The sequence below is a fragment of the Zeus faber genome (assembly GCF_960531495.2).
Source record: "Zeus faber genome assembly, chromosome: 2".
In the NCBI taxonomy this organism is placed as follows: domain Eukaryota; kingdom Metazoa; phylum Chordata; class Actinopteri; order Zeiformes; family Zeidae; genus Zeus; species Zeus faber.
In genome coordinates, this window is record NC_137189.1 from 14,709,796 (window position 1) to 14,729,749 (window position 19,954).

General features: G+C 42.9%; 1 protein-coding gene across 1 annotated transcript in view; it reads left to right on the plus strand.

Annotated features, from left to right (window-relative positions):
- syne1a (spectrin repeat containing, nuclear envelope 1a) overlaps positions 1-19,392 on the plus strand; it is a gene marked incomplete at its 5' end in the record, with an annotated part of 153,831 nt that extends 134,439 nt beyond the window's left edge. The window contains 17 exons of the mRNA XM_080023003.1: positions 531-693; positions 2,314-2,501; positions 3,829-3,979; positions 4,484-4,666; positions 5,825-5,962; positions 6,182-6,373; positions 8,270-8,609; positions 9,185-9,253; positions 9,726-9,859; positions 10,173-10,299; positions 10,395-10,612; positions 12,840-13,064; positions 14,284-14,412; positions 14,671-14,943; positions 15,340-15,432; positions 16,082-16,140; positions 17,847-19,392. Coding sequence (XP_079879129.1) covers positions 531-693; positions 2,314-2,501; positions 3,829-3,979; positions 4,484-4,666; positions 5,825-5,962; positions 6,182-6,373; positions 8,270-8,609; positions 9,185-9,253; positions 9,726-9,859; positions 10,173-10,299; positions 10,395-10,612; positions 12,840-13,064; positions 14,284-14,412; positions 14,671-14,943; positions 15,340-15,432; positions 16,082-16,140; positions 17,847-18,120 — 2,956 coding nt within the window. The 3' untranslated portion in view covers positions 18,121-19,392. The remainder of the gene's footprint in view (positions 1-530; positions 694-2,313; positions 2,502-3,828; positions 3,980-4,483; positions 4,667-5,824; positions 5,963-6,181; positions 6,374-8,269; positions 8,610-9,184; positions 9,254-9,725; positions 9,860-10,172; positions 10,300-10,394; positions 10,613-12,839; positions 13,065-14,283; positions 14,413-14,670; positions 14,944-15,339; positions 15,433-16,081; positions 16,141-17,846) is intronic.
- Positions 19,393-19,954: the final 562 nt, after the last annotated feature.

Sequence of the window (19,954 nt, forward strand, 5' to 3'; positions counted from 1 at the left end):
AGCATCTAGGAATAACAGCTTGATTTTTGGAACCCGGTCACATAATAGCATAGCTTGGATGTTGACCGTACGCAACATCAGTCCTGCAGTAACACAATGTGTCTAGAGTGTCACGGGCCTGCAAGATGCTTCTCAGTAGCACATTCTGAACTTTGGCCCTAATTAGTGTGTGTTACAATCTAGGTCGGCTATGTTCTTCAGATCTCTAATGTAGCGACGGCAAGAGTTGCATTGGCTCAGTAGAGTGAGGCTCTGAATGCTTCCCAGGCTAGACGTTGCTGTCTGTTGGACATCGAAATGCAGATTGCCTTGATTTGGGTTTTGGAAAGATCAAGGATTTTTGCAGGTCAAAGGTGTTTTCCATGTTGTCTATAGACCTTTGAACTTTTCATCAAATTAAGTACCAAACACTTGTTTGTTTACTTATTTGTCTTCGTTTATAGAAAAAAATGAAACACTCAAAGTATACAGTATTTGCACTTACTTGATCTCCAACACCACCAATCATCTCTCTTGTCTCTCTCCATCAGGGTGAAAAAGCTGAGGGAGACCCTGGTCGCCGTGCAGCAGCTGGATAAGAACATGAGCAGCCTGCGTTCCTGGCTGGCGCACATCGAGACAGAGCTTTCCAGACCCATCGCGTACGACTCCTGCGATGACCACGAGATCGAGAGGAAGCTCAACCAGCAGCAGGTAGGTGGAGCGCCAGGGACACTGGGGGCATGTCTATGGCTGATGGAAATCCTCTATTTACTTCTTGTTCTGTGTGGTCTTTTTCTGTGGCGTTCTTAAAATGTTCTTTTGGTGGTCTGGTCTAGCTCTCCCAGATACGTGGCAATTTTTGCGTAAACATTCTAATTTCTCACTTTGTTTGAATGTTGTCTATCAGGGCCTGGACCTCTTGAGATGTCAGTGGTACTATTTGTGTATCCGTGTTGCTATCCAAATTAAATACCACTGTTCGTGAAACTGCCCTCAGAGGTCATATTTACATGTGTGTTTACAAGTTAGCGGATTATTTAAACATGGCACTTGATAGGCTTATCTGTGAGGTGATTCTCACATGTATTCCATGTGGCCAATCTGCAACAAGCAGCTCTGTTTGTGTTGCGAAAATTGCCTGGAACATTGTTTTTAGTCCCTGCTCTCGAGGTGGGGAATTGTGGACGAATTAGATTCTCTGAACTATATATAGATCTTGGCTTTTTGTAATGGAAACATATTTGGCACTTAAGCCTTCGTACTGTACTGTAGCAAGTTTGAAAGCAAGCAAATTGGGGAAAAAAACATTGCAGATGCAGGCCCGGAGGTTTTATAAACTGGTTAAAGAGGTTTAAAGTTTCACAAGCTATTTTAAGTATTTTATGAGCTAATCTTCACATGAATTGAGGTTGCTGAATCATTTTCAAATGAAGAAAATACATACAATTGCTAATTCATTGCTAAGATGATGACATAATTAGCAGCATTTAAAGGTAAAAATTACACACATGCACCAGTAAGTATTATGTACAATACACAATCAACCTAAATAACAAAAAAGTGACTAAGCATGACATACTATTTTCAAATGGGTCAAAACAATCCTAAAAGCCTAGATGACAGATGCATAGAAAAGTCTGCATTTCTTGCCTTCATTTTGAATTGATTGATTGAATTCCAGTGTGCTTCCTGTTGCCAAGAGGGAGGTCTAAATCAGGAAGGGATTCTCAGACCTCAGGGACCGTACACTTAGTCACATCTCCACCCAGCCCACCCCACCCCCCACCCCCTGCCCCTGAATGCCCCAACAGCCACAGATCAGTCAAACTTCACAAGCAGATCACGTTTTATCACCAGATCCATCTACATTTATTGTGTTTTTTTGTCAACATTTTTTTGGATAGGTTTGCTATTCTTCCTTTTTTAGATTTAAGGTTTTCTTACAAGGCTTTAAAGTTTGTTCCATTACATTTAAGCACAGTAAGAAGTTGCAGCAGAGTGGTAAGTTTCTCCATAGTAAAGGGTTCCGTGATGTGCTATGAACAGTTATTAATGATGGGAACCAAATTTTCTTTCAAGACGTGGGTTGAGAAATAGCAAGCCTATCCTTTAATGAGTTTACTGCGTCACTCCTTCTTGCAAGGACTTTCTTATTACCTTGCTTGAGTTGACTAATAAAGCTAAAATCATTGTCCTTTTCGTGGGCCTCAATGGAGCATTTACTGTCAATCCCTTACTACTAAACATTCTTCATCAATAGTGCGTTGTACCTCAACAGAGTAAACACCCTAAGTCCTTGTGCTCACTGTTATGGTTCCGTATCTCCTCCAGGACCTGCAGAGGGATATCGAGAAGCACAGCACGGGCGTGGCATCGGTGCTGAACCTGTGCGAGGTTCTGCTCCACGACTGCGACGCCTGCTCCACGGAGACGGAGTGCGACTCCATCCAACAGGCCACCAGAGGCCTGGACCGGCGCTGGAGGAACATCTGCGCCATGTCAATGGAGAGGAGGCTCAAGTCAGTACTCTATTAGACTGTACTGGATGGATGGATGTATAGATGGAGTGAAGGATAGATGGATGAGGGATAGATAGATAGCTGTCACAGTAGAAAAAATAGGCAATAATAATAGCGTAATAACAATAAAAAATTGGTTCAGTTAGTTGCAGCAATTGCACCAATGTGAAAACCAGCCAAAAAACTGAAATAAACAATAGCTAACGTACTACTACACAACGTAAACTGCAAACCCCGCAAAGATAATTGACCTTGGGACTACACACGCAAATTACAGTTTTCCAAGTTCCTGTGAAATGCAGCATCACTTCCTACCGACATGAACTACAGTTTTCAGAGTTCCCATGGAACACAGCATCACATGCCACATGTCTTTAGTCTCAACCCAGTGCAGATCTTGCACGGCGCAACCAACACACACCAATGCAGTCCAGATTCCAGCGCAGCGTGTACCACAATCTATCTGAAAGTCCCCCCAGAGCCATACCCTGACCATATACCAAATTGGATGATGTCACAACGCTACTTCCAGTACATTGGGTCCGGATAAATATCTTTTTATTAACTCCTCCTAGAAATATAGTCCGATGTGCATCAAACTTGGACCACAGCCTATGTGGACTGCCCCAAATAAAATGTCATTCATTTGTGTCCGTGGGTTCAACGAGCACCAGAGTGCCAGGCACTTTGACTGGTGATAATGGCTAGGAGAATAAGAATCCAAACAAAAACAAAAGGGCTGGACCCCTAAAAATGGCAATATGCAATGAACCTAAACATTAACTTAATACTAGATTAAATGGCAATATAGAAATAAACCTAAAGTTACCTTAATAACTACCTTAATAATAAACAATGAATAATAAACCTAGAAATTAACAATAAAAAATGCACAAGTCAACAATAAACAATAAACAAGTCCAATAAAGCATTGGCAATACACAATAAACCTAATATAACAATAAATAATAAACCTCTGTGCATACAATAAACCTGATGATAAACAAGAAAACAATAAAAATAAAAAAGGAAAAATAGGAAATTGTGCAAGTTTGCATGAATATGTAATCTAATAAAATTGGTACTGTGTGTTCATAGAGAGGAAAATTCCATTATACAATATTATTACGTGCCTAAATTCCACTACTGTTGCTACTGCTTATAGTGATACTGACTTTTATCCCATGTTTCAAAGTTCTTCAGACACATCATTTTTGTAAATAAAATAAAAAGGAAAAGAAAACATTCGTGTTACAACAATTTGTTTATTTTGTAGCAGTGAAATGTGCTATGACCCAATATCGCTCCTCTCTTGTTTTCTGGGTAGGATTGAGGAGACCTGGCGGCTGTGGCAGAAGTTCCTAGAAGACTACTCCAGGTTTGAGGAGTGGCTAAAGGCCTCAGAGCGGACGGCGGCTCTGCCCAACTCCTCTGGAGTGCTCTACACCATCGCTAAGGAGGAGCTCAAGAAGTTTGAGGTGCGTGTCTTTCAAATTCCGACTTTTAAAGAGAGAGTTGTCTAGAAGACCGTTTAATAGTTTGTTTGTTTTTCTAGTGAAGTGAGGCTCTTCATGACAAATTGCATTTTTAATGGAATTTTAAAAAAACGATTGATATTTTTAACTAATTTGAGATAATATAATAATACCATTAGGGCAGGGGATATCAATATAATATCGATATTGTGATATGAGACTAGATATCGTCTGTTTTTGGCCTTATTGTAATATAATAGACTGTTCTTGTTGTTATGAAACCACCAATAGTCTGTAAGATCTATATTGTCAAATGATCAATATTGAGGTATCGGTTCAAAAATATTTCGAAATTTGATTTTGTTGATATGAGCCAGCCTTAATACCATTATAAAACAGTTTCAGGATTTATTGATAAATAGCTCATCATTATGGGTCATTGAGTCTTATTTGTGAACTGTGAAGTCATAACTATAAATAATGGAATATACATTTTGGGATTTTTAGGCATTCCAGCGCCAGGTGCAGGAGTGCCTGACCCAGCTGGAGCTGATCAACAAGCAGTACCGCCGCCTAGCGCGAGAGAACCGCACCGACTCGTCGTGCCGCCTCCGAGAAATGGTGCATGATGGGAACCGCCGCTGGGACAACCTGCAGAAGAGGGTAGCGTCCATCCTGCGCAGGCTCAAGGTACGGGAAAGTACAAAATGGCTCTAGTGAAAGTGGAAGTACTGTACCACTTTGATATTCCTACTTAATTAAAACTATTTGAGTACTTGCTCTTAAATGTACCTTAAAAGTCTTTCCTGATATCATTTGAAGTTTAATCTAAAGCTTATTATATGGCATTAAGCACTACGTAAAAACTAAATATTTGCTTCGTGGAGTTAAAGTGGAAACTCTCCAAAAGTGAATATATTTAAAGTAGCACTATGTAACTTTTGATATTTGGGGATTCGGCACCGCTCCAGTTTCTAAGTGCAATTGTACTTTTACACCACTGTCATAAAACTAAAATTATTTATTTTACCTGACAGATTTGACCCTTATCAGTCACATTTCAATAACAGTCTATGTTACAAATGCAAATATAACGTATCTCAGGTGACAGCGCCCCTTGCACAGACTTTGTCGCTTCAGAGAGCACGCAGTCCATGGCTCCCCCGGAGCCGCGGGGAGAGAGGATGCGGGGATCGGCCCCCTGCTACCGGTTTAGGTACCAGATGCGTTCGGCCTGGTAGATCAGCTCGCACGTGTGAGTCAGAGGGGGAAACAAACACCGTGGCGCAATGAAAGTCAGGTGCGGGTGCAGGGCGCACTGGCCCGTCTCATCCGTGCCATCAAGGAAGTGGAGCGGCTACGTTTTGTATGAGCATTATTACTGGACATTTTGACCGGCAAGATTATAATTTATTTATTTTAACATAAATTTTACCAGGCAAGATAAACCTTAATTACCGGAGCCAAACATCAAGGAAGTGATGTAATGACTGAAAGCGTAACGCACTTTTCCACATTTTCATACCCCAAAAAAAGGTTGAATAGTGTTGCGTTAAATGCAGATACTTTTAAAAACTACTGTACTTAAGTACAGTACTTGTACTTTGTTACTTTCCACCACTGGGTGTGACTACGCCAAAGTTTATATCCGGTTAAACCTGTTTTTTCGCTTTCCTCTAATTAAGATAATTACCACGTTTTACTTGTCTTGGGAATAATTAACGACACTGTGTCACCTCTCCCTCAGTTTAAGTCACCTTATACAAAATTATTTGTATTATTTTGATGATCTTTAAACTTAAAAATACGTACAAAAGGTAATTTTGTGACTCTCCCTCTCTTCAACAGCATTTCATCAGCCAGCGGGAGGAGTTTGAGACGGCCAGGGACAGCATCCTAGTGTGGCTGACCGAGATGGACCTGCAGCTCACTAACATAGAGCACTTCTCCGAGTGCGATGTCCAGGCCAAGATCAAGCAGCTCAGGGTAAAACTGGACGGCTCGGGAACTGTCAGGATTACACATGTTATCCACAACTGAACCTAGCATTTCAAATGAAGCGAACATAGAGCAGCAGAGATTACTTCAATCAAACGCAATGGAAAAAAAACAATATCAATGAATCTATCCTCTCAAATGGTTAATACTGTATTGCAGAGTTGTCGAGTATTCTGTTACATTCCGTTGTGCTGTGTTTGGTTGCAGGCATTCCAGCAGGAGATCTGTCTGAACTCAGGGAAGATAGAGATGGTTTTCCGTCAGGGCGAGGCTCTGATCGAGAAGAGCGAGCCGCTGGACGCTGCCGTCATCGAGGAGGAGCTGGAGGAGCTGCAGCGCTACTGCCAGGAAGTGTTCGGCCGTGTCGACAGATACTACAAGAAGCTCACACGCCTGCCCGTGAGTGCACACACATGTTTATTTGGGTTCTTATCATTTAAGGGGAATGGGGACATCTGCGTATGCCATATTTGCTGTAGGTGTAAACATAAAATCCAATATTACTACATAATCATTCAATGCTGTGACCACAATGTCCAAATATGTTTGGACATTGTGGAAATTCAAAAGTGGAAATTCATGAGAACATCTGTGTTGAGTGAATTACACTAAACGTCCCAGAATGCCACTGGAAACTGCACTTTTTCTCCCCAACATTCGGGGATATCCTGGACTTTGCTTTACGACGTCACATTTGTTTCTCAAAGGTTTGCCTTCTTCTGATCCTTTGATTTGGGGGGTGTTTTCTTGGTCACTTTTCAAAATTATACAATACAAAATAATCTTACTGATTTCCACTCTAAAGTAAAATTGCCACCAACTTCTGATAAAGAACCAATATCAATTAATTGAATTGATTAATTAAAACATCTAAAAGTATTTAACAATTTATTGATCCCCTGGTGGAAATTCAGGTGAAAGGAGGAGATAATATACACACATATAGAAACACACAAAAACACAAATAGACAAAAATAAATGAAGGAAAACTCCAAATATATAAACATAAAGTGCACCACAAAAAGGACACATTGCATTAGCATATTCTTTAGCCGCAAAGGCCAGGAGCAGTATGGCCGCATACAACAGCCACAGATGGCTGTTTATACTATACACCGATCAGCCACAACACTAAAACCACTGAAAGGTGAAGTGAATAACATTGCTCATCTTGTACCAATGACACCTGTCAAGAGGTGGGATATATTAGGCAGCAAGTGAACAGTCTGTTCTTGAAGTTGATGTGTTGGAAGCTGGCAAGCATAAGGATCTGAGTAGCTTTGACAAGGGCCAAATTCTGATGACTAGAGGACTGGGTCAGAGCATCTCCAAAACGGTAGGTCTGGGGTGTTCCTGGTATGCAGTGGTTAGTACCTACCAAAAGTGGTCCAAGGAAGGACAACTGGTGAACCAGCGACAGAGTGATGAGTGCCCAAGGCTCATTGATGCGGATGGGGGGTGGAGTCTAGCTCGTCTGGTCTGATCCCACAGAAGAGCTACTGTAGCACAAAGTAGTGAAAAAGTTAATGCTGCTATGATAGAAAAGTGTCAGAACACAGTGCATCGCAGCTTGCTGTGATGGGGCTGTGTAGCCACACACTGGTCAGAGTGCCAATGTTGACCCCTGTCCACTGCTGGAAGCACTGCTGCCTCACAGCAAGAAGGTCCTGGGTTTGATTCCCGGCTGTTGGCACCGTGCTCTGCCATTGTCTGACCAGCGATGGGCACTTGGAACCAGGTCCAAGGTGTGTGTGTTGTAGCGTGTGTTGTGTTGTGTTGTAGTGTGGTGTGTCATGTGACAATTAAAGATTCTTCTTCTTCTAAGAAGGTGGATCATGACCGGATGTGTGTACATCGTTTACCTGGGGAAGCGATGGCTCAAATATGGGAAGAAAGAAAGCCGGCAGAGGCAGTGTGATGCTCTGAGAAATTATCTGCAGGGAAACCTTGGATCCTGGCATTTATGGGGATGTTACATGTACCACCTCCCTAAACGTTGTTAGGTGGGTCAGAGCTGTTTTGGCCGCATGAAGGGGACCTACACAATATTTGGCAGGTGGTTTTAATGTTGTGGCTGATTGGTGTCGTTAGGGAGAAAACAGTGAAACTAGGATTTAAAGAAAAATCATTATTGTTTAAAATTGATTTAACTTTTAATCTTAATTTCAATTTTGCCTCCCGAAGGACTCCTGGGTGGTCCGTGTACCCCATGTTGAGAACCACCAATCTGAAATTTTGAATACTTTCTTTCTGTCTTTCTTTCTTTCTTTCTTTCCCTCATTTTCCTCTCCCCAGCTGGCTGACGATGAGCTGGACGGCTCCGACAGGGAGCTGGACATGGAGGAGGGCGGCGGGGACCTGTCGGAGCTCCAGTGGGGCGACCCCTCGTTGCCACGCAGCACCGGACGCCCAGGCTCAGCCACCACTGCCGCCGCCCTCCTGCGGGCGGCAGACCGCTCAGGCCGGGATACACCGGCCAGCGTCGATTCCATCCCCTTGGAGTGGGACCACGACTACGACCTGAGCCGGGACCTGGAGAGCACCGGAGGCCGGGGCCCGGGGGCAAGTAGGAGCCGGGGCCGAGGCGAGGAGCGAGAGGACGAGTATCTGGGGACTGCAGCCACCGAGCTGTCAGGTCAGAAACCATTTAAAATAACACTCCTGGATGACAGTTTTGGAGCGATCAGAAACTTCAAAGAGTTAAAAGGATATTTAAATCATCGTTTTTGAAATGTGAAAAATCCAGGTTCATGAAATAAAAATCCCACACAATTACAGATATTGTATATTTAGTGTTCAGAATTGTAGTCCGAATAGAATCTGTTAATTTGGCCAAGTACATTTTCATGTACAAGGAATTTGTTGTGGTAAGAATTGGTGAATTGCTGTGCAATTGTCATAAAAAGCTTAACAATATACCTACATATACTTATACAAATACACATTTACAAATACAAATTTTGATTCTAAACAAAGGGTAAATTAAGTTAAAAGGCTATGGTAAGTAGGGGGTAAATATCGGTATGGCTGTTAGTATGGCTATGTATAAATATGAATCATATTCTGTACATATATATTCTGTACACACATATATATATATAACAATGGTTGAATAGGTATGAATGATTTCTATGTTATTACTAAATGTATTATCTTAATAGTACAGTATGGTACACTTTAGTAAGCAGGGTGTGGCGTGTCTCTTCCCAGATGTAGTTATCCCTGAGAGCCCAGAGGCCTATATTAAACTGACCGAGAACACACTGAGGTCCTCCTCTGGTAGGAAACAGCGCCCCCTGGTGGCATTGGAACGCCAGGACTACTGGCCTTAGCATGCTATCATGGCATGTGTCTGTATATTATTGTTAATTTATTAACAGAGTTTTGTGCCTTATTAGCAGATTGCATGTCCCACCATTTATGTACTAAAGGTCACCTCCACTCCAGAATCCACAGCTCCATTTAACCTCACGCTAATCTCCACCATCACATTCCAGCCAGTTTGCTGCATCATGCTTCCTGGTTTTTTTTTCTCTCATTCCAAATATTAACTATGTTTAAAACACATTTCATTTTTTTATTATTACAGCGATATGCTTCATTAATGTGTCACTTTTCCTAACATTTCTACTATTCAAGTGCATGCTGAAGTATTAATTTATAGCAATTGCATGTTTGTGTGGAAAGCTTACTTCAGCTGTTATTGTTGCAGTACTTCCCTTCAGGTTTTCCTCTTATGTTCTCCATCCAGGTGAGCCAGGCCAGCTGGAGGCCCACCTGAGGCAGATGGACCAGGCTCTGGACTCGGGTCACTTCCAAATCCAGCAGCGGGAGGCCCTGACCAATGGATCCAGCCCCGAACTGGACTCCACATACATGGGCTACGTGAGTCACTATGTGTGTTAGGATACCTGGCATAATTATATTTGATGAATATAACAACGCTTCTATTTCTAGGTTTACTATATATCACTGTTCTTGTCTTGTTTTTTTTTTTGTTTTTTTTGCTTTGTTTATTGTTGTATTTATATATTTTTTATATTGCATTTTTTATCAGTATTTTTCAATATTGATGAAATTCATTGTGTTGTTTTTTGTTATTTTACACTTACAACATTTTTAAATTAATATTTTGATATCACTGCCACTCAAATGAACATGAAAGAAAGTAAAGCTGGTTGTATTGTGGTTATTCCAGATGCGTCTGATGGGCGAATGCCGTGGCAGCATCGATGCGGTGAAGAGAGTGGGGGAAGAGCTGACAGAGGAAGAGGAGGACGTGCCCGGTCTCACTAATCCCATCAGTACCGACTCTCAGAGCGCGGGTCAGTCGCAACTCCACACAGATTGAAAAAAGACGCAAACACATCATGACATAAGTTAGCATTGATTGTATTGTTATATGGTATGCCCCCTCCAGGGGTTCGAGTGATCGAGCGCTGGGAGCTGATCCAGGCTCAGTCCCTGAGCGAGCGGCTCCGGCAGCAGCAGAACCAGCAACGGTGGCAGCAGCTGATCTCAGCACTGCAGACCATGAGAGCCTGGCTGGGACGCTGCGAGGCCGAGCTCGGACGCCTGCGGGGCCTGGAACTCAGCACCGACATACACACCATCCAGCAGAGGATCCGCAAGCTCAAGGTGCGTGTGTGCGCGTATTTTAAGGTGACTTGTGTGAATTTACAGCCAAATAAATAAATAACTATATTAACATTACAGCCACACAATTATTCAAATATACCGTATTTCCTCAAATATAAACTGTTACTCAAAAGAAAAAAACAGGCCTTTAAGGTTACATTCACACTGTAAGCAAAAGTGGCCCAGATCAGATTTTATTTGCTCATGTGTGATTGATCTGTTTTTTTCATATCAGTGTGAACAGCACAAATCACATGGAATCTGATCTTTTCAATTCTGATTTGGGCCACTTTCATATGTGGTCCTAAATCAGATACAGGTCTGTGACCTCACTCTGAACAGTCATATAGCAATTCTTGCGACTTTTACATCCCTCCAGAGCGACATTCCTCACAATTCTGCGCTGGCGGGAGGAAGCATCTAAATGAAGCAACAAATAAAGGCCTGCCTCAAATACAGACCAGGGGAAAAAACCAAGGATAGATAAACTCCCGGTGCCTGTTATATAATTCAAGATTCAAGAGGTTTATTTGTGTGCATTCCAGTTAAGCATAATGTACATTTCCACCGCTTTAACTTGATAAATTCAACAATATGATCATGCTATTTTCAACACTTTGATTTTCTGGATTACTCATCGTGTTAAACGCTAACTCAGTGAACTGGAGTGGAGTTTTTCTCCTCCAGACAGCGGTGCGCCGGCGGTTCCCGTGCTGGTTTTCCTGTGTTTTTATTTCATATCTATTTGTTTTCGTTAGTTTCTAGTTGCATGAAACAAACATTTTAAACCCAGGGACATTCCACCTCGGATCATGACAGTGGATTGCGTAATGCAGAGAGAGTGATCTCGGGACCTCTGTGCGTCCCAGCCGTTCCCGCGTCTCCAACAAAAAAATATATGCTAGTGCTGAGAAATGACAAATAATAGCATTTATTTAGCTTTTAATAGCATTCTATTAAAATATAAAGTGTGTTTTTATTTTAGATTTATTTTGAGGAGCATGGCACCCAGACGGAAGTTTGATTTTAAAATCCAAAGGGAGTTGGTTTGGTTTTAGATATAAAAGCCTGCCTATAATATAAGCCTGCTTCCAATAAAAGCCTGGGTCCCTCTGCAGTTGAGATAAATAAAAGTCCCCACTATTTCCTCACTATTTGAGGAAATACGGTATACGTATAAATAACTCTTCCCGCGTACCCTACAATCACACACATTCCTCCACAAACAAATATACCTGAGGCTTGTGGTGAAGCCAGGGTTCTAAAAATATACCCTTCTGAAATATTTGGGGGGTGGGTGGTGTAACCTACAGTACATCCATCACCAGGCTGTTTAGCACCTGGAGCCTGCAGCTTTCACTTCCACTACTGATCCGTCAACAGGGGCAGTGGTGTTTTTATTGCAGTACTCTATTTGACAGCAGTTATTTAGTTTCACATACTGTGTTTGTAGCGAGTAGCTCAGGTTTGCGATTGATTCTCACACAGACACAACTTGGGAAATATATTGTAATAACACTGCACCACAGCAATAACATAGTTATAATTCATAGCTACTCATCCATTGTTATCCATACCCATACCATTTGAAGAGGTTTATTTGTCACATACATTATATTATCTCGTACAGACTTTCATCTTTATTTATATTTTATACCCACAAACATACTGCCACTTAGCCCCATCTATTATGCAATTTATCCTGTTCATGAAATCACATTTATTCTTATATAAAATATGTGTATTTTTATATATTTGTTAATTTCTATTATATTTCTATTTTTGTATATTTGGCTATGTTTTTTCAGACTTGTAGGCTTTTTTCATGCTAACTTTCTGTACAACAATGCACAAATCCACAACAAATGACTAGTATATAAAAATGTACTTGGGTGAGAAATTGATAGGGGTAGAAAAAAAAAGTCTCATATCTTAAGATTTTGACGTGAAGTAAATATAGAGAGTCAATTAAAATAAATTTGATCCCTTTATGTCCTTGTTAAGAAAATATGTCTGTGCAGTCAGGTAAAGGACAATAACACAGGATGGCTTATAATAATATAAATAAACATAAAACCCAGAGACTGTATTTATATTTATTTTTTAAAAAAGCACTCATAGAACTCAATCTAGACCTTAAAATACGGAGTCTGGCTATGAAAACATACAGAGAACAGCAACAAGGATAACTGAAACCAAAATCAATCAAACCTCTCCCTTCCTTCAGGAACTGCAGAAGGGTATGGACGGCCACAAGTCAGAGGTCCTATCCATCAACCTCAGCAGCGCCGACTTCCTGCAGGTGGAGCGCCACCCGGAGGAGGCGTGGGACTCGGAGGAAGCCTGGGAGCTGCGGGACGCGCTCAAGGAGGTGAACTCGCGCTGGGACCGGCTGGGTGCCACGCTGGAGGACTGGAGAGAGGAGCTGCAGAGGGCGCTGATGCAGTGTCAGGTAACTGCCCCCCCCATGCATATACTATATATACATATACTGCATATGGTCCTTCATCTCTACAGTTGTCAACCACCGCAGTAAACTCTTAACTGTTTCAAAACGTGAGCCACCCACAGGTAACTCTCGAAAAAAACCTTAGTATCATAGCGTCCCCTAGTGGCCCAGCCCCCACTACAACAGGATTTGTTGTTGTTGCAATCCGGATACCGGGGCAGAGAGGGAGTCAAACCGGCCACCCATCCAACATCCACAGATATGTTCTGAGTCTGTGATGACAATACCATCACACCACCGGGTCACTTTCACGCGCCACTGCTTTTAAATGAACCCTTGAGGTGCCGCCTTTCAAAAGCTCACTCAGCATTGATCCCTCAAGCGTTCAAACCCTGAAGCCCTCCTCCAACGGCTTACCTCGTTGAACCAATGAGTTTTATGAAGTTTGCTCAACTCCTCCAATCATTTCATTTAAGGAATAGGACTTGGATGAAAAATATGGACTTGAACCTGTGACGGCAGCACTGGAAGGCAGTGTCACTATCAAGCCACCAGGTTACCTTAATGCTCAACCCTGGTGTCCCTGGTGTCAGGGGGCCTTTCAAAAGCTCACTCTGCATCAAACCCTGAACTCCTCCACTTCCAGGAGATGATCTCTTTGAGCCAGTGAGGTCATCTCCTCTAATCATCTGATGAAAGAAACCTCCGTTCTAAAGAATCAAGTCTTGAACCTGTGACGAGCATCCTGCCACCAGGTCTCCTTCATGCTCAATCCTGGTCTCTTTCCCCTGGGCGCTTTCAAACGCACCCATGGGGGGCTGCCTTTCAAAAGCTCTCTCGGCATCGAACCCTGAAGCCCTCAGCTTCCAGCAGCTTATTGGTTGAGCCAATGAGTCTTATGAAGCTTGGTCAACTCCTATAATCATTTGATTAAAGGAAAGGGTCTTGGATGGAAAAGTCAGGACTTTGACCATGGCACTCTTCTTCAGTTCCCAGAGGGGGCCTATGCTCCCCTCCAGACCCCCCACCCCCAACCAGTAGAAAGTGCCCTCCTTCCGATTTTCGGCCCCGCCACAAATGCATTCACATTCACAATAAGCCAGGGACTTCACGGCTGAAAAATAATTGTCTGTATCTCCTTAAATCAATGGAAAGGTGACTGGAAAGTCACCTTTCATTCTCCATGAAAATAATCAAATAAATCGTCCTCATTTCCCTGTAGGAGTTCCATGAGATGAGCCACGGGCTGCTGTTGTGGCTGGAGAACATCGACCGCAGAAGGAACGAGGTGGTGCCCGTCCCCCCCGAACTGGACCAGGAAACGCTACGAGCTCACCACATAACGCTCACGGTAAAGTGAAAAGTGACAATATTCAGGGAATTAAATTTTTTTCATTTGAATATCTTTGTGAGCTTTGACAGAAACTAAATGATAGTCTAAAAAAAAGTGCTACAGACAATAAGCATATGTGTGCATTTATGAATAATTCCTATTTGTCCTATGCTTTTGTTTTGTATTTCGGTTAGTATGGGCATATATTGTATATAATCATGGATAATGCTCACAAAATATTTAATCCATTCATTATTTTCTCCATCATTTCACCAGCAAATCAAGTGTGAGCTGCTGGACTCACAGCAGAAGGTGTCGTCCCTTCAGGAGCTGTCCTCTCAGCTGCTGGTTTCCTCCCAGCCCCAGAGTCCCCTCCTCCAGCCCCAGGCTCAGGTCGAGGCTCGGGTCCAGGTTCAGGGCAGCGAGTGTCTGGAGGCCCGGGAGAAGGTCCACGTGATCTGGAACCGGCTGAAGCTGCTCCTCAGGGAGGTCAGCGCCGACCTGGAGGGTCTGGAGAGGAGACTGGAGACCACCGGAGACACGTGGCAGGTCAGAAGATAGGAGGTCACAGCTGGAGGACTCTTGGTGTCTTAAGAATAACCTTCCGAACTTCACCGAGCTGGCCTCTCATCTTATGGCAGGGATGCTAAAGGATCTAGCAAGGACAAGGATCATAGGAGTGCACAGATCTTAGGATTCTAGCATTCTAGCACTCTGCACTCTCATAAGGATTGCAGACTAGTCTAGACGCCTTTGATGGGAACGTGCTCTTAACGAGCCATAAAAAGATTTCCTTATGTTTCCCTTAAGATCTTGATCTCTTGTGACTCAAAACTGTGACATGTAAAGACTTACATGACTGTAATTGAACGAAAAAAGACCTTAATTCTCACGTGATTCAACGGATGTTAAATTGTGTCATTTCCCCTCTCGTTTCCTGTACAGGAGTCTGTCGCTTTGCCTCCCATCAACAAATCGGACATCTCTGGCTCCTCTGGTCACGTCTCCGTGGGGGGCGCCCCGCCCCGCAGACGACTGGTAATGCTTCCTGGCTTTCCGTGCTTGGCCTCAATAGACCAACTGCTTTGCAACAATTTCATTTTTAATTGTTAAATTTTACAGAAAGATAGAAAGTGATTTCCCAGATACTAGATAAAATGATCAACTTTTTCCAAACGCATGGTAGGCTCCTCAGTGCCAGGGGAAGCCTGCTACTCCCAGCATCGCCCTTTTTGAGTTTGCTTTAAGTTGCCCTGCTTACACGTAGGCTGGCGCATTTGTTGATGCCTTTTCCCCCTGTTTTTTTTTCAATTGGTTTCTTGCTACCCAAGCCCCAAAACTCAAGAAAAACTGGCTTTTCTCATTAGTTGATAGATTTTATAGTATAAACGTAGGGATCATGCTTGGAAAAAAAGGATAACAACACACGATTACCATCCTGTACCATGATATTATTTCGGTAGGAGTTATGCATGAGAAGCCAGATTTCTTGGACCATCATCGATTATGTTGCAGCTCTTTGGTTGTTGACGTTCTCTCTCTCTCTTTAGCAATGTTACTGCTCACTTTACGTTGATTGTTTTTTCTCTCATCAGAAGCTTGGTCTTTATTTGGACTGAAACATTGTTTCTTTTCTTTTACCCACTCCACCCCCCCCACCCCCGCCCTCGCTCATTACGTGGTACAGTCCCGAGGCAAAAGTAGTCAGGCCTACACAGGACCCCCCGAGAGCGGCCCGCGCCACAGGTACCTCCAGCCCCAGACCCTAGAACCACGGGAGGATGATGGAACCACGTTCAAACACCCTTCTAGAACCTTGATCTGTAGATAGAACCTGCTGAACGTAGCATGTAGCGCCTGGCCGTCAAATCCACTTAAAAGAACAACATCGATCAAATGCTTGAATCAAAGAGTAATCAGATACCTGTTTGGTTATGACCAAATTGTTAAAGCTGGTGATGTAGACGCCTCAATCCTGTGTTCCATGATCCTCCCTCTTTCTAGGAGCCCAGTCTCCAGCTGTTAAACGAGTGGGGACTGGCCTGCATCGGGCGGCTCCCTTTTCTTGTTGAAATGGTTTAAGGTGGTTTTTTTTTTCCTTGCTGTGCACTGCATCGCCTCACTTTTTCTCTCTCTCTTTCTCACTGTTCCGAACGGCACTGTCATGCCTTTTCAGTTTTTTGCTTCTCTGGCGAACCCTGTGGTTCCCTTGTCGCCCACTAGATGGCAGTGTTTAAGCGCTAAAGCTCTGTTCCTCCGCTTCCCGTCCTTCATTTCTTTCTCCTTGTGGTTTGAAAGGCAGTATCTCTTTGCATTCCCTCTTTCCTGTGGTCTTTTCTGAAGGGCTTTACCTCCACTCTCTCCAGGAAGCGAACTCGCTTTGCTCCCCCTCCTCCATCACGTCCACGTCTCTCTCTGTGATTCGTCATTTAAACAGCAGTAATAACGGCACGCCCTCCCCATGGAAACCTCATCCCTGAACTATTCTGGCCCTGAGTGACAGAGAAGTAATGATTGGATGGCTTTCCTTGATGGCCTCCTTTGTAGGAGATGCAGTGAGCACCGCAATTCCCCACTACACGCTAATTGGTTGCGGAAATTGAATTCTGGCAAACAGGCATGGGTTGCCATGGAGATGAGACGTTTCTGTCCTCGAAAAACATGGACCATCTGAAGCAGCTCGCACACACACTGCTTGTGTTGTTTATTACAAGGGTTTTTGGAGGGAGGGTCTCGGCCCCTTCCTCCTCGGCCGGGCGAGGAAGAGGCAGAATGGGAACATGGCGTTCCCCGTCCTCCCGCGTCCTGGAAGACTCTCAGAGAGGCATTTTGGCTTCTCCCGTCTGGAATGAGCCGTGACATTGAACTCTTACACACTGGGCTGCTGAGCCAGAGCGGCTTCGCCCAATCAGATGGCGCTGCTATCTAAGAATGCTCCTCGCCCGAATTTTTACTTTGTGATGTGTGTGCGTGAATCTGTCTTTGTGCTTAAGAAGTGTGTGTTAGTTTGTTTGTAGACCTTTGTGTATTTCGTGCTTATTCAAACTACTATTCTACTTTGATCTCTATGAACTATCTGTGATTTTCCTTTTTGATAATTCGTACATCCATACCAACCTATTTCTGGACCACAAATCCAATACCATCTGCAGATGATTCTCAGCATTTGATTCAATTTGCTTGGAGGACCATACTGGTGGGGTCTGACTGTAGCAGGACATCTCTGATCATCTCATTTAGCACACAAGTCAGAAAGGAATGGAAGAGTTTCCAAGAAAACTATTCTGAAAATACCCTTTCACTGATTTTAGAACATCTACCAAGGAGCCAAACCGACCCATTCATTAACGGCGTAGACTCGAGCCAAAGCCCTGAGAAGTATCTTCAGATGGTATGTGAGGGGTGTGGGGGTTTCTCTGCTGTGTCTTACTCCTGTCTCCGTCTCCCTGCAGCCTGGGCAGATCACCAGGCAGCGCTGGCTGCGCTTCCTCCCGTTCTGACCTGGCAGGTGGCCTCTCCTCCTCCACCTCCTGTTGGACGAGCCAGTCCTTCTTTCTTCGGGTCCTGCGGGCGGCGCTCCCCGTCCAGCTCCTCCTGCTGCTCCTCATCGGCCTGGCCTGCCTGGTGCCCATGACCCAGGAGGACTACAGCTGCCACCACGCCAACAACTTTGCCCGCTCCTTCCACCCCATGCTGCGCTACACCAACGGACCTCCGCCCATATGAGGACGGGCTACCACCTTGCTAATTAGCTAGGTGATGCATTTGAATGTTCCCTCTTTTCCCAAAAGCAACAAGACTCTTTTCCCTAACTGGGAAAATAAAGTTATTTATAAGTCATATCCAGACTCCCCCCAACCTGCTTATAAATATACCCCCATTGTTCCGAAGAGGGAAATTAACTCTCTGAACATTCTATCTCCAGGATTAATGGACCGTTGCCTGGGAACCCCTCCCACTCTTCTCCATCCAAATAATAAGCGTTGTGTTTTTATTCTTTCTAACTTAAAAGTGTACATTATTTTTGAGAGTTTCTAAAGTACCACGTGGAATCAACGGAGAAACAAAGCACTATTTATATACTGTGTGTGTGTGTGTGTGTGTGTGTGTGTTGGGAGCCAAAGTCGACCGTGCTGTTTGTCCATGCAATTCAGTGCTGCCACTGCGCGAGCCACCCAAACTGTGCAAAACCATGCCTGTAAATTGTAGATTAGGCAACATTTTGGGAGCAATCCTATGAAGAGTTTCACTTCAAAATGACATGAAATGTCTGTCATTTCATAAAAGTCTTATAAAATAATGGCGTCTTACAAAAACATTACCTAAATTTCAAGTATCAGTATTCTCGAGGCACGGTTCTCTTATTCCAAAATGCCATTTTGAAAATGAACTCTTCGTGCAGAGGAAATCTTTTTTGATAATATCGCACTGACACGAGCATTGTTGAAGGTACTGCACTGAAGCCGTCCAACCGAGATGGCCGACTTCCTGTCCCCAAGGCTAGTGTTCCTGTTTTTAACGATAGTGTAGGAATATTTAATCAAAGAGCAAAGAGCAGATTCAAGACACGTCGGCTGACTTGTTAAAAGATTTGAGTGATTTGTATACCGATGTTTGAAATGCTTTTAAATACAGCCAGTTATTTTTTTATCTATAAGTTTTAGGCATGCACTTGAAAGTCATTTTGCTTTTGAGAAAGCCAAACAATCAACTGTCAGTGTTGAAGGAGAAGGATGCGACTCAGAAAGGTGTGCTTTGTGGAATCCGAATCATTGTTTTAAAAATCAAAGCTGTAAAAATGACATGAAATGGTTATTTATGTATGTACAGTTTGCTAACGCTGACTTGATCCAGAAATACCTTCTTTGCATTTAATAAAATTGTAAAAAACACATTTCCATGCTCTCGATAATAACCAGATTCATCATTGAAGTGATTGAATGCATTACATCCATGTCCTTCTCAAGAAACTTTATTTTAATAAACAGTAAAACAACAGATACGCAGGTAATGTATGAATTACATTTTTTTGTGCAATTTCCTCATGTCTGACAGTAAAATGAAGCAACAATCGCAAGCTGGCACAGCTTCATACAACATCCTCAACATAACAGACCAGGTAGGTTTTCTTTTTTAATCATTTGCATTAGAAATTAATTATTTCAATTTGGTCAAAAAGACAAGCCAATTATTCACTATTACAGTTGTGCTTGTAGTCATCAACTATTTTTTATTCAGTAAACCCCATTTAGTGCTTCAGTAAAGCAGATACCCAAATGTTTTCAGTAGTGCTATCATTTGATGTATTTCAAGTAAATTGCACAATTAAGACCAAAAAGAAAGTGTGAATATTAAAATGTCTAATAAAAAGCCCTGTCCCCATTACTGCCATAACTTGAACCAATTTGTTATTTTAGTAAACATTATGTACATCAACTGAGATGTTATTGTGTTTCCCTCCAAGAGCCTAAATATTTATTATGTCCCTAATCACTTAGGATGGGATGCAATGTGAAATATTTTGTAAATGTACAAAAGTATAAGCTTCCTTTTGGATTTT